We start from the raw sequence: 15998 nt of genomic DNA on the forward strand, positions 1-15998 counted from the left end.
TCATGTCCAGTGCCTGTGCACTGCATGTGTGCGTGCACGTGTACTCACCCGATCTCTGGATCTCTGGATCTTCTCGCGGTCGGTGTGTAGGTTAGCCAGGATCTCTTGGCCAACTTGTTCTGAAGAACAAGGAGAGGAGAAACACAGTTATGTTTGCATGAATACACTGTGCCTGGTTTGCACCGGTCTTCCCTTTCATTCCTCACTGAACATTCACTGACAGAAGTTCAAGGTAAGTGTGTCACTTAAGGACACTTCTAAAGGTCTCATGACAGCACTAAATCCCGAAATTGAACCAGTGACTTAAGTCCATGCTCTGCTACTGTTGCCAAATAGTCTAGTCCACAGCTATAGAGGATAGACATTGAGGTGAGTTTGTGTGTGTGTGTGTGTGTGTGTGTGTGTGTGTGTGTGTGTGTGTGTGTGTGTGTGTGTGTGTGTGTGTGTGTGTGTTCGCCAGCAGACGGCTAGCTATGCTGCTTTGCTCATGGTACTCCTCCTTGAGCTACAGCACAAAATGCTAGACGGACACACTACCCTGCTGAACACCAGCTTGAGAAGCTAAAACCTGACCGTGCTCGGCCTCCTTCAGCCAAGCTCTGTCGAGTTCAGATCAACCAGTCCACTAACTTCCCAACATTAGGGAACATTGTACCAAACCCATGCCGGGCTTAGTTAAGCCTTACTGAGCCTAGCTCAGAGCCTGGATCAGCTGTGCCGACAGCACCATTAACTTGAACACCACTAGCAACTGATCCTCATTTCAAGGCACAATCTTATAATAGATACACTCAGAATAAAACAGAACTATATGAAATTCTATTCTATTAGAAATAGTTAACATAGGTAAAGATCTTCATATTAAAATGCTAACAACTGCTTTCATGATGGCTTAATTGAATCTTCAACTTCTAAAGGTTTCAGTCAGGATATGCTCAGATGAACGGACAAGATGTTCAAGGTCTCACCACTGTTCTATCACTTACAGTATATCACAACTCAAGTATCTCACAACAATATCCCAGGCTGCACGCGACATCCTGCTACTGGAATCCAAACAGCTGATGCAATATTCATCAAACCACTCTTAATAAATGCTGCTCGTCCGTCGTGGATGTAAGCACTTTAAACGCACACTTCTAAAACGTCGTCAACAAGGAGTCTGACAAGCTCGTCAATGGTCACTGTCATTTCCTGGTCCCTTGGGTTAGGCGGAGAGAACCCCCCCCCCCCCCCCCCCCCCAAAAAAAAAAAGTCAAAATATAAGATCCCACCACTGCCATCAACAGTAAGCAGATACTGCATTAGGGTTAGAAATGAGGGAGGAGAATTTTTTTGTTGTAGCCCGGATCAAAGACGGCTTTCAAACGCACCAAACAATCCGGCGTAAACAACGCACTCCTGACTAGATTACACTACACAGGTGCGGCACTCCAAAGAGCCCACGTGCCGCTCTGCTTGTTTTGGGGGAACGCCGCAGAAAAATGGGCTACATCTGGCAGCTAGACAAGAGAGGAAAAAGAGATTGCAGAGAGAAGGAGACGGGGGGCTGTCGAATGGGTGACGCTTGTACTCCCTTTCCCTCTCCCTTCCATTCCCCTCAACGGGCGCACAACGCACCTCTTTCTGCCTTCATTCATTTCTAAATCAGGGACGAGACAGATTGAAGGATACACAGATTAAACAAACAGTCACATGTGACAAATAGGGTCGATTAAAAGGCTGAATGCAGGTATTAGTAACCATAGTAATACACGCCTCCCAGTCCCCTCCAAAAGAACAAGGGATAAACAGGGAACGGAGCTGTGGCAGGAAGTCTTCTGTAAAGACAACTAGGCGCCGCCATCCGTCTCTGTCCGGGATGGGGCTTAAGACAGATGAGGGTGACAAGTGCTACACAAGTCAAGCCACATCGTCGTTGGCGTGGATGAAGACAGAGCGCGCGTTATTGTAAAAGCACACACTCAGACTGAGAAGATGGATGAGAGCGTTGCGGAAGAATAGGGCCCAATGATATCCTACTGTATTGACAGGGGCAAAGGTGCGAATGTAGTGTACAGGACCTCGGTCTGGAGAATATAGGTCTACGTTCAAGTAAGGCCATACACAATTTAAAATGGTTAACAGATGCACTTCACTTTTCAAAAAGTGAAAGATGTACTGAAAAATGTCTGCACGAATTATGGCTGCACGATGCCTCTTTAATCCTACACAAGAGGAGCATCTCTTGATTTGGTCGCTAAGTGTTGAACTAAGGCTGCTATGGTATTCTACATGTTTTCAAATATCTTACAAGGTAAGCTTCAATTTGGTCTGTGTTTGAGCTGCATGGGGGGGTGAAATTAATACTTAGGTTGGTAGGAACAAATCTAGCCTGTTAACATTGAATGTCCACCAAGTGACTATATATTTGAGCATGAAAAATATGATAAATACTTGGATATCCCCTGTCCCCTGACACCACCACAATGTTAGAGAGAGGTTGGTGTTGTAGAAGTGTAGTTTTTATAGTGAACAGACACTTTTAGGCACATCCAGTGTGCAAAAACAATGCAATTACCACATTTGGAAACTTTGGAGAGAACTTTGGAGATTTACACTTGTAAATGTCCCATGACCACACTTACTAAAACAACTGCCCATTTTTAGTTGTTCGGTCTATCAATCCCATTTTTTGTTGTTGATATTGTTCACATGTTGTGAAAGCCATCTGATGTGTTTTCAGCTCTGGGAACCAATAATTCACTTATAGCAGGTCAAAGATTACTTTAAAAAAAGAAAGAGGTTATTTGTGTGTGCTTGATCTTGTGTATTCTGAACTGTCACTCCTATCGGTCTTCTGATCATTTCCTCATCATCTCCCAGATGTCTTCCTTCCAAATATACCAACTTTAAGCATGTCAGAGTCATGTAATTACGCATGAAAAGCAGTTACTTTTGGGTATGTCTATTTAGGCGGACAAAGGCAGCCAATGAGAAAATGAGGATGAATTACTTGATGGGTAGGCTACATTATATACATTTCCATGAATGTTAAACATGACCTGCTTCCACTTTTAACAACATTCTCATCAGCTAGCGAGGCTACATGTACCACAGCCACCACAACTGATTTAGGTGCCATCATTTCTAAGGCTGCTAAACACAGCTACTAATCCTTCAACTTACTACCGCTACTAATGAAGTGCATAACCACTACGCCAACAACGGTGCAGACAGCGTCTCCCCTACATAGGTAAGTTGTAATTGAATGTCGTAGCTGAGCCGGTGTGCTGTAAACGCAATCCCGTTATGATGAAGAGTCCCCAGAGCCGACAGACTGTAGAACACATTAAAGACTCTGGTTTCCGCAGCCAGGGCCAAGACCACAAGTTCAAAGAGAAACACGTCCCGTAGCTGTGTAACCACAAATGGATGTTGCCATTAAGAATTTCCTCACCTCACCACACAGTCCTGTCCCTTCCCCACTGGACCATTAGCTGTGTACACACACCGCCTCCCCACGGGGGTGGGGGGGGGGACCCTCTACCCAGCTCCTCCATCTTCCTCTGTATCTTTCCATCTTTACCTCTCGATCACTCAAACACAGCCACTTGGAGCTTTTTGCGGTACATTTGGATTACCATCGACAGCGTCGGCCTCTCTCCCTTTACCACAGTCACTTTCAAAGCAACAAGCGCTCAGTCTCGCCTCAGAATTAGGCGTTCATCCATGTTTCTCAAACTTCAAATTTCAAAGTGTTTATTAAGGTTAGGCATTAACTCTGAATGGATAAGGTAAGGATTAAGGTTTGGGATAGGCTTAAAACTAAAATCTCAAAAACCTCTTGTATTGCTGGATTTGAACTGGCAACCTTTGGAATCAGAGGCAGATGCTTCCGCCCCATCCGCCATCCCCGTCCACAAAACAGAAACCTCTTGAAGGGAACAGCGCTCACTGTTACCCCTAACGGCCGGTTTCCCACGTCATCTCCCCATGTCCTCGTAGACGGAAGGACGTTGAATCCTGACTTGTAGATCACGGAGATCTGGCTGTTCAGAGAGTAAGGGAAACGTTGAGGAATTGCCAAATCTGTCACCTCGAAAGGGCCGCTATCGTTGAGAACTATCGGCTACGGTGGAGGAGAATGAAAGAAGGCTTCTCTAATAACGTCTCCTCCCCTGATGATATTCCTTCCTGAACACAGGAAGAAAGAAAAGTGTCCCCTCAAATCCATCTCAACGTATTTCAGCTACAATCAACACGCAAATACACTTCAAGTATGTCTGATCACACAGTTAATCATCATGGACAGAATCTCACGTTGAGGTGTTAAGATACTTTTACCTGTAACCGTTTGTGATGTTTTGACAGCTCATCGCCAGGCTTTATGTTCCGGAACGGTCCGTTACACTGCAGACGGCACTGTGTCACAACACGTCATAGTTTTTGACAACGAGTGAGAATTGTAAAATGTAGAGGGATTGGATCAGAGAGAATTAACAAACAATGAGAAATCAAGCTACTCCAACTTACTACGCAGAGTTATTATCATCCACCACTATTTATGAAAAGTCATGACCTTTTCCCACAATAATGGAAAATGGTTTACTGTGGGAATTGAACGCTGAGCTAAATGAAATTCACTTCAAATTCAGAATCACTGAAACTTGCCTCTACGCTCAATGCTCCATTGTTCCATTGAGCAAGGCATTTAACCCCAATTTGCTCCAGGGGTGCCGTACTACTATGGCTGACCCTGTAAAACACATTTCACTGCACCTATCCGGTATGTGACAAAAAAATAAATCACACCACCACTATAATCACACCCCCACTGGAGAGCAGGAATTTATATATATTAACTCGTGCTCTTTAGGGAGATTAGCAGAACTGACTAGATAAGAACAAATGGTGCATTGACTCAGTTTAGCTTAAGCAAATCGTGATAAAATTCAATTGAACATTATCCAAATCCATCCATCCATCCCTCCTCCTCCTTTTTGGTTATTTGACCTAGTGTTGGAAGAGATGCATTGGGTCTCACCCATAGAGACAGACAGAGGACTAGCGCCCAGAAGCCTGTTTTAGCATGGGCAGTGCCATTGAGAACCATTTTGAAGTAGTCAACTGGGTGGGACATCCTATGGGTTAAGGAAGGATAATCCCTGGGGAAAAGTTCTTATTTTGTACACTCCCCTGGATCATTTTATTTACACGCTGAGGGACGTCGCACACGCTGAGGGACGTAGCACACGCTGAGGGACGTCGCACACGCTGAGGGACGCCGCACACGCTGAGGGACGCCGCACACGCTGAGGGACGCCGCACACGCTGAGGGACGCCGCACACGCTGAGGGACGCCGCACACGCTGAGGGACGCCGCACACGCTGAGGGACGCCGCACACGCTGAGGGACGTCGCACACGCTGAGGGACGCCGCACACGCTGAGGGACGTCGCACACGCTGAGGGACGTCGCACACGCTGAGGGACGTCGTAAACGCTGAGGGACGTCGTACACGCTGAGGGAAGTTTGTTATGCTGAGCCAATAGTTACCAATAGAGTTTAGTCAACATTTTATTTGAACAGCAGTGGCGGGATAAGCTGACCTGGAAGAGCTTTTCTTTTCTTGCATGAGTTTGCATAGATAGGGGTGAATACCAAGCAGGCAGTGCACTGACCAGCCCTGCTGTGGGCCTTTGTCTGCATGTGTATGATGCCATGAGCAGCGGCGTGGTGGGCAGTCAGTCCGGGTGTATTTCTGAGGCCTTTCTTCACTCTGCTGGGCCGTGTTTTATTCATGGCCTGTGCCCTGACCCCGCAGAGCTCCTGTTCTGACAAATCACTTCTGATTAAGACAGATCTCTATTAGCCACTCAACTTAGCCTATTCATCATCCCCCCCCTTCCCCTTCTCCTCCTCCCTTGCCTGTCCGTCAGACCGGAGCAAGACGCAAAGGAAATGTTCCGCCGTGGTTTTAAATGGCTGATTACGGACAATTGGCGGATGGAGAGATGTAAGGGAGTCTTATGGGTGATAAGACGCAGGTTTAATGGGTATAAATGACCAGGCCGACTAGGAGGACCAGCTGGTAATAGAACCATTTGTTTCAGGCAGAACAGGAGTGGGAGAAAAAATGAAGACTGTTTTTCTCCAATTGAACTCCCTGCCTGCCTGCCTGCCTGCCTGCCTGCCTCGCCGCCTCAAGTTCAAACACTTCCGTTCTCATATTGACTTTTAACAGTAAGGTCCCTCTCACTCGTCCTGAATGAGAATAGATGAGGCTCGGAAGCGAGGCCGGTTGTTTTAGATTTATGAAACGACTCAGACAAGCACACATACAGATGCGGCTGTAGACATGGCCTCAGACCAGACATACACACTCAGATACCCAAGGCACAAAGCAATGCACCAGCTTACAAATAAAAAGGGAAATTTAACGTTCAGCATCCCATAACCTACTTGTAGTGTAAAAAACGTAATTATAAACTGGGTGGTTTGAGTCATGAATGCTGATTGGCTGAAAGCCGTGGTATATCAGACCGTATACCACGGGTTTGACAAAGCATTTATTTTTTACTGCTCTAATTACATTGGTAACCAGTTTATAATAGCAATAAGGCACCTCAGGATTTGTTTGCCAATATACCACGGCTAAGGGCTGTGTCCAGGCACTCCGCGTTGCGTCATGCTTAAGAACAGCCCTTAGCCGGGGAATATTGGCCATATACCACACCCCCCTCGGGCCTTATTGCTTAAATACACAACTGCACTGATGACACTGCCTACTTGAGGCAAAACTTCTAAAATCATCAAGTTAAAACAGAACCAATATATAAAAACTGTTCAACAGCTGTAAAGTCTTATTGTTTAAATCCCCAAAACAATACTAAATTAACCTGAACCACAATAGTGGATAGCAAAGGGAGTAGAAGGAGGAGGGGGGGGGGGGGGGGGAAGGTTTCAGTCAGCAAATTGCCTGGAATTACTGAACCATCCAAATGAAAACTAATGGACTTTGGGCCACACTGTGATTGCCTCAACACACAGACGTAACACGGGAACAACACCGTACAGGGCCTTCAATTAAAAATAGGGAATTTCCACGGACGGCTGGTCAGCCCCATACATCTACAGTGTCCCCACAGCAACGCTGGTCAATTCTATGGATCAAATGGACTCGACTGATTCATTCCATTTCCACTGCTCCCGGAAATATCTGTACGTGTTGATTCAGCTTGTGGTCAGAATGCGCAGAACATTTATGAAGTGGTGGAATAAAAACCACCATGGTTCATACAAACACATCAGACTCCTTTCGGCGCTCGGTAGCGTGGATACAACGACGCCATAGACTATGAAAGAAAAGCTGCCTTTATTATAAAGCTTCACAACAAGGTGACAAATCTGCCGATGTGCCCTTGAGCAAAGCACTTGACCCCAATTGTCTGCCGACAAATAAGGACACAACAAATTATTATTATTAGCGTATTACTTACAATACGTAGTGGGGAATACATTAAAGCTTATCGTTTGTGTAATGGAGAATAGAGATGACTATCACAGTACAGACAACTGACATTCTCACCGCTGACAAACGGTCTCCATGTAGAAAGGAGAGATACTGAAACGGGATAGAAAGATGAAGAGATCACAGGGAAAAGATGGAAGTTGAAAATGTATGAAACAAGGATGAACCACCCCTAAACCTGGCAGCCACAACGGGAGGTATATACCTGAAAAAACCCAAATATCCCATTTACCCCAAAGAAGTTTGTCAGTTTAAGGAAACGGACTCAAGGAAAAAAAGGGGGAAGAAGAAACTTGACATTCCCCAGTTTCTTTTTCAACAGTTTAGGAACGATAATAATCGCAATACTCCTGATTAAAGGCTTTCACGTCTCTAATCAGAAAGTTGACAGGCAGATCAAAGCGCGCAACATGATTTTTTTGCCTTTTAATTATCTGTACAACACCATACCTCAGGCTGCTCTTCCTCAAACTCTCACAAAAGATGGCAAAGGAAGATCTAACACTTCTTAACAGTTCATTATCCAATAAGAAGGAGAAGAGAGAAAAAACACTCCACACACAACTATTTTGAAGGGCTTTAAAGCAATCTACACAATTAGCAAAGACCTGGGGGAGGCCTGTGGTCCTCTATTAGCACATCCCAAATTGAAACACCTTAATTATGTTTGTCAAAACGGACACCGCGTCACCCTCATTTGCATGTTTTGACAGGGCCCGTTGTGATTCAAGACCCCCCCCATCGGAACACAGGGAGTATTTAGCAGATTTCAACACCTACTGATTATACAGTTTTTCCCTCTGAATAAATGAAATGACTCATTAATTTGTGCTTTGTTTCAGATCCTTTCCCCCTCCCCAATTATCGGAGAGAGTTAAGAGTATAATGGAGGCAAACAATAAGTAACGTGTGCATAGGCAGAGTGCTCACTAGGGCTGTGGCTGTGACCAAATGTCCTCAGCTGGTAATTGTCAAGCAAATAACGGTCGGTCCTCATAGTAATAACTGTTAATTAACATGAACACATTTAGCATCTCCTGGCTTACAAAAAGCCTAATAAATCAGTGTAATATAGCCTACTCCTTCACAATAAATACATGATTTATTTTAGACAGGTCTAAAGAAACATGATATGAAGAAAATGTAGTCTATTTCAGAATAGCATACTCTTGAGTTGTCCTTATGTTAGGTCCTGATCTGTGCCAAATGGCTGTGGGCTACACTAGTTCATTTAGCAGACAAGATTTGCTTATAATTAATTATGAAGAATACAATGAATAAAGTTATAAATATTTTCTTCAAATGATAAAGGGAGTGCGCACATTCGGCTATTCTGTGTTGAGAGGTTAACAAAGAAATAGGTACTCCTACATGCTTATTTTAGAGTTATTAATGTGACTTTAGATGTTCTACAAACGTTGGGTTATATGTTGAGATTTTTCATACACTAAGGCTGCATGATGAGACTAATGATGTTTTGAAAAAAGTTGCTTGAAAGGCATGAGCTCGGATTTGTTTGTTTTTTTGCGCAGGCTGTACACACTCCAAAAGTCTCTCATTCACAATTTGACAAGCACTTGATAATGCCTTGAATTTCACGGCGGCATCCCCTTTGTGGCCGTAATGCACCCTAAAAAAATGAATGCCTTTTGCGGCCCGGAGGGCTGCATTGTGCCCTTCTCCCAGAGTGTGCTGTACAATCCGAAGCGTCTCTCACTCACACGGCTCCCAGTCACATGATTAGGTCTTTCTCACAGGCTACAAGTGAAGACACACATCGGGGTTGCAACTGCGCGCGTCCTTATCCAATTCCGAGGTGCATATTGAAGATATTGGAAGAACAACATGAGTAGGCCTCACGAACAGCAAAAGCACTAGCCTATGTCAATCTACTATCCCCCATAGGACAAAAGTTGACCTATTCTATTCTGTGCGAGAAATAAATATTCCAAACATAGTTTGGGACAGTTGTGGGATGCGATAGATCCCAAATTAATACAACCACTAGCAAACAAAAACAAAAAAACTATTCTATGCAATGTGGCTGACGCAACAGATCAGAACGTTTATGTTAAAATGTTGATAAACATTCTATTTCTTCACATTATAAGCCCAGCAATGCGTACATGGCAGTAGGCTATAAGCGTTAATGTTCCATTTATGGAAAACACCATTATCAATAGTGACAGCAAATGCAATTATGCATGTAATGCGTTTATTATAAAGGTGCATTTTTTATGGTGAAAATTATCTCCCCCAAACTTGAAACTCACACGCTGCTTATGTATGCCAGTTAGGCTGTACACCCATTGTAAAGCAGATTAATGTGCTTCATTTTAAGAAGTTATTTTGCCACTTTAGTTGTGATACAAACCTTTTTAAAACATATCGGCCTATGGGCGAGGCTACATGAGGTGTGCGACTATGATTTGAAAAACTTGCGCAAAAAAAAAGGCATGTTTCTTATGCTGGGCATCATCATAGGCTTGATTTAATCTTGTGCTTACATATACTAAATCATTTTTGTGTGAAATTTGTTTTGATTTAGAATGTACCATTATCATACACCTGTATCGACACAGGGGCAGCAGGACAAAAAATACATGTCATCTAAGCACTTAAATAGCGAATGGAGGATGCTTGTCCCCGTGGTTTATTTTCATGCCAGCCAAAAAATCCAATTGTATTGGTCACATACACATCTACCAGATGTTATTGCGGATGTAGCGAACTGCTTGTGTTCCTATCTCCAACAGTGCAGTAATATCTAACAATTCACAACAATACACACAAATCTAAAAGTAAAATAACGGAATTAAGAAATATATAAATATTAGGACGAGCAATGTCGGAGTGGCATTGACTAAAATACAGTAGAATAGAATACAGTATATACATATGAAATGAGTAAAGCAGTATGTAAATGTAAATGTAATGTAAACATTATTAAAGTGACAAGTGTTCTTTGTAGGCTATACTCCTGTACTAAATATAAGCAAGGTGCTAAATATTAGAAAAGTTGAGAAATAAATATAGTAGGCCTATAGAAAGCTGATGGGATCCTCCTATTTTTAGTAGAGGCCATCAACACTGATTTCTCACGCAATTGCATAGCCTATAGAAATGTTGCCTGATGAGCTCATGGGCTCTTGTGAAGTGTTTTCTCGATGACATTTGCATTGATGTCAGAGTGATTAGAGGGACAATAGAGTGCCAGGCAGTTAGCAAGTCTGGTGGGCTACTAATGACCAGCAGCAGTATCAGAGTTTGGAGAAGCCTAATTACCGTGCCCAAAACAGTCATGTGAAATTTGACTGCCATCAGGTAATACGGTCACCACAACAGCCCTATGTGTGCAACAACTAGCCACTCTATATGGCTATCCTGATGATGGCAGTTAACCGTTTCTGTTCTGACCAACATGATTAGATTCGGCCTGTCTGGTTGGACATAGTTTATAGGAGTCCCCAAAAAATTCACAGGCCAACGAAGACTTTGTTCAATTAAAAATAGTTTTGGACCCCTATAAATACAAAATGAATTATGATTTTCCAAAAGATGAAAAGGGTGCCAAGAGACAATGCTGAAGTTGAGAGTAAAACATTGAATTGTGGTGATATAATGCCAAAAACAATACAAAGACAAAATGCATTTCACCCAACAGAGTGATGATGCCTAAATGCTTTTTACATCCACTTAATGGTGACAATTGAATGTTTTATCAATCAATCAACACTAGCTAAATAACACAAAAATGTGAGTACCCATGTCCGTGGCCTTCACAAATTCCTTTAGTCTAAGCTTGGATACCATTGTGCCTACCGGTACACTTATATCTCTCATGAAGTGATCGACGGTGACCTTCTTGTGGCCTTTGTTGCACATGAGGTTACATAAGTTTGTTTGTATTTGGCACAACGTTTAAGGTGACCGCAGCCGTTTCTTCTATGGAGCAACAGCAAAGCTCATGACTTTATCAGAACACTACATCTTTGTGGCCGCTCACAACAGCAAGTTTGTCTCTTGCTTTGGGGCTCATACTGACACACAGTAAGACAGCTATTATAAGGGAGGCATAGAGAGGGCACACAAAAAAGAGACGCATCATGTGCCTCATTAACAATGAGCACGGCCACGGAGGTTAAGGATGATTACTGTCAGCAGCCTAGTGTGAAAACACACGTGGCAGTGCCAACCAGGGCACCGCTAAGGACCCGATGACACTGTGACAGTGCCTGAGTACAGTATATGTGAGTGTCCAGTTCACATTGTTTTGCCCACGCAAGACGATTCAACAACTGAACAACTGTTTCTAAAAGTCTGTTCAACTAAGAAAGGGGAAATCATAGCCAGCCTTTTTTCCTTAATAAAATTTCACAAAAGTTGAGGTAAGAGCGCCTTGGCATGGTAAACCAGAGCAAAACAAATGAAAAGTTACAATGTGCTGTACAATATACCCTGCTGTGAATGAAAACTTGATCTATTTTATTCAGTGCATTTGTTCTGTAGCTACTTCACTCAGTGGATGGGATCTTGGATTCTCACAGCCTCACAGCTTTTCCTGAAAACGTCAGCTTCAAGGATCCAACAAAACATCTGGTGCCTTCAGAAAGTATTCACACCCCTGGACTTTTCCCACATTTTGTTATGTTACAACCTGAATTTAGAATGGATTCAAATTATATATATTTTTCATGTCAAAGTGGAATTATGTTTATCGAAATGTTTACGAAAAGCTGAAATGTCTTGAGTAAGTATTCAAGCCCTTTGTCATGGCAAGCCTAAATAAGTTCAGGTGTAAACATTTGCTTAACAAGTCACATAATAAGTTGCATGGACTCACTCTGTGAGCAATAATAATGTTTAACATGATTTCTGAATGACAACCTCATCTCTGTACCCAACACATACAATTATCTTTAAGGTCCCTCAGTCGAAGAGTGAATTTCAAACACCGACCAAAGACCAGAGGGGTTTTCCAATGCCTCGCAAAGAAGGGCACCTACTGTAAGATGGGTCAAATATATATACAGTGGGCCAAAAAAAGTATTGTCAGCCACCAATTGTGCAAGTTCTCCCACTTAAAAAGATGAGAAAGGCCTGTAATTTTCATCATAGGTACACTTCAACTATGACAGACAAAATGAGAAAAAAAATCCAGAAAATCACACTTTTTTTGGTCCTCCGATAATCGGTATCGGTGTTGAAAAATCATAAAATCGGTCGACCTCTAATAGATATGCTTATAATTGTTATGGACTGGGGAGTTTTTCAGGATTAAAACAAATACATTGAATGGAGCTAAGCACAGGCAAAATCCTAGAGGAAAACCTGGTTCAGTCTGCTTTCCACCAGACACTGGGAGATTAATTCACCTTTCAGCAGGACAATAACCTAAAACACAATGCCAAATCGACACAGAACTTGCTTACCAAGAAGACAGTGAATTTTCCTGAGGGCCCGAGTTACAGTTTTGACTTAAATCTACTTGAAAATCTATGGCAAGAACATGGTTCTAGCAATGATCAACAACACATTTAACAGAACTTTAAGAATTTTGAAAAGAATAATGGGCAAATGTTACATAATCCAGGTGTGGAAAGCTCTTAAGAGACTTACCCAGAAAGATTCACTGCTGTAATCGCTGTCAAAGGTGCTTCTACAAAGTATTGGCTCAGGGGTGTGAATACTTCTGTAAATGAGATATTTCTGTATTTCATTTTCAATAAACGTGCTAACATTTCTAAAAATGTGTGTAGATGGGTGAGAAAAACATATCTTTAATCCATGTTGAATTCAGGCTGTAACAACAAAATGTGGAATAAGTCGAGGGGTATGAATACTTTCTGAAGGCACCTTATCATTCTGAGGTGCTCTGGATAATGCCCGAATGAGAAAAAGGATAATATATGTTTGAAATATGTTCAAAATATGACCCATTGTGACAGAACACTCAGAAAGGCCTACAACTGACCATCAAAAGGTGGAAGGCAATGCACCTATTCAAAAAAAGGAAATTCTCCATACAGTATATCACTAGCAGAGAAAAAAGATCTCCTGTTCTAGGGAATTAACTAAAAACCTTCCCTGGTATCTTCCCCACTAATGAAGCATATCTAACTTTTTACGACACGGCAGAAGTAATTTAATCTAACTTCTGAGGGCCTCGACACCATCAAATGAATTATTCATAAAGGACATGATATAACTCAATTGTCAACTCGGTGGCTGTACCTTTTCTTTTTTTAAATCCCTCGTCTGGCTATCGTCTTTTGTCTTAGGTTCCTTTCTTTTTTTTGGGGGGGGGGGGGCTTTTAATCTACAACTGAGCGGTACACATTGTCATGGTCGCCGTCAAACAAAATAATTTAGATTTTTGTTTTTTGAAGTTGGTCGGTGGCGGGCGGGCGGGGAAGGGGATGTAGCAATTGGCTCGGCTCCCCGTGGGTTTGTGCGGTGCGGTGAGCCGGCGGGGCCAGATCCACCAAAGGAGAAGAGGCTCAGTGTCAGTAATAACACAACCCCAACTTCTTTCTTTCCCCTTATTAATAAAACATGGCATCTGCCCGAGCCCACCTTGATGGGGCGGGCGCTGCGCGGAGAGGTAGCGGGCTCGGGGAGGTAGGATGAGTTCCATTCTCCACACAGCGGCCTGCCGGCCGGCGTGGCACTCCCATTTCTTCTCCTGGCTGGCTGATGGAATGTGACCCCGGGAATGACTGACAGGCGCAGCAGTAGCCAACTGGGCTACGGTGCCCCGACGGCGAAGATCCTGTTCCCATTCCACACACAGGTAACTAACGCAGAGGAGCGCAACATGCAGATTACACAAGTAGTACATAGTCATAATACAGTAATAACTTGGGTCTTGGTTTATAGCAGTATGTGGTAGGGTACCACCAGTCAATCTGTCAATAAATCAACCAAGCAATTGGCTCACATCGCTCTGTCAAGCCTACAGATACAAGTAAACTTGACATGACGGAGTATGCTAGTACAAATTACACCTAATGCGTGAGTGCACAAATTAAAGTAATAAGTCATGATTACTTAAGTGACACCGTCTAGAAACATGAAATGTACCTTCAACAATGGTCTGAGTGAGAACACACACACACACACACACACACACGAGTGGATGAGCGTGAGTGAACAGCTGTGCGGTGAGCGAGGACAGAGGGGCTACTGTGCAGGATGGACTGACAGCCGCCTCACAGAGAGCGCCTCGGTGGAGGGGCCACAGGCTGCCTGCCCACAACACTGCAAGAAGACGCCCGTGTTTGAGGCCAGAGCCACACAGGAGCAAGAAGCCTGAGGGCACTATTCAATCAAAATCTGAACCCAAGATTCTGGGTTTCAGCAAAAAATAAGCTCTTGATCATTGGGGTTTTTGAACTCTACTGTCTATGAAGGTAGTCTAATTTCTTAATTGTAAAATTGGTGACAAAGTTCAATCAAAATGTGCATTTATTTAACTGACTCCCAAATGTCAGTTCATCCTAGACACATGAACTCACTGAAATGTGGGTGGCATTGAGAGTTATACAAAGGAAGCAGGAACGGTCCATAATGTCTAGGGAAGGATTAAAAGAGACGACAGCAGTGTGTTGTGCTGTGTGCAGCCAAGGGAACGGTATGATTCAAAGTCCACGATTGTGAGCCAGTCTTTCAAGGTTCTCAATGCTCTTCACTAAGCATCCGGCAGCGTCCCACTATATTTCTTGTTGATTTCAAAAGCCGTTTCCTTACTATTGATTCTAAAGTACTGTACAGCCTTGCTAGCCTGGTTGCCGCCTGTCTCTGTTCAGCTAATACGTTACACTCCATGTATAGGAATGTTGCGGTGACAGTATTAGCGCCACACCGGCAGTCATGAGTCATGACCGCAGTAAAAGTACATGTGACTGTTGAGTCAGGGCAATCTCCTCTTATTCCCTCTGGTCTTGCTTTGGTAGTACCTGAGCCGAACGGCCTGGTACTTGGGGCTCTACTGTGCCTCCATCAGGTCCTAATAGTATGGTACTCAGGGCTCTTCTGTCCCTCCATCAGGTCCTAATGGCCTGGTACTTGGGGCTCTACTGTCCCTCCATCAGGTCCTAATGGCCTGGTACTCAGGACTCTACTGTCCCTCCATCAGGTCCTAATGGTCTGGTACTCAGGACTCTATTGTCCCTCCATCAGGTCCTAATGGCCTGGTACTCAGGACTCTATTGTCCCTCCATCAGGTCCTAATGGCCTGGTACTCAGGGCTCTTCTGTCCCTCCACCAGGTCCTAATGTTCTGGTACTCAGGACTCTATTGTCCCTCCATCAGGTCCTAATGGCCTGGTACTCAGGGCTCTTCTGTCCCTCCACCAGGTCCTAATGTTCTGGTACTCGGGGCTCTACTGTCCCTCCATCAGGTCCTAATGGTCTGATACTCAGGGCTCTACTGTCCCTCTAACTACTCTCACATCAATGCAAATGCAGTCGGCAATCACATCAAA

At 43.6% G+C, this 15998-nt stretch overlaps 1 protein-coding gene across 2 annotated transcripts in view; it reads right to left on the reverse strand.

The window, feature by feature from the left end:
* The window catches only part of LOC135505064 (vesicle transport through interaction with t-SNAREs homolog 1A-like), a 180568-nt gene that overhangs the window by 77549 nt on the left and 87021 nt on the right, over positions 1-15998 (reverse strand). For both annotated transcript variants that reach the window (XM_064924125.1, XM_064924126.1), the window contains exon 6: positions 49-119. In XM_064924125.1, the coding sequence (XP_064780197.1) occupies positions 49-119 (71 nt within the window). The remainder of the gene's footprint in view (positions 1-48; positions 120-15998) is intronic.

This window comes from Oncorhynchus masou, chromosome 18 (assembly GCF_036934945.1).
Source record: "Oncorhynchus masou masou isolate Uvic2021 chromosome 18, UVic_Omas_1.1, whole genome shotgun sequence".
Lineage (NCBI taxonomy): Eukaryota > Metazoa > Chordata > Actinopteri > Salmoniformes > Salmonidae > Oncorhynchus > Oncorhynchus masou.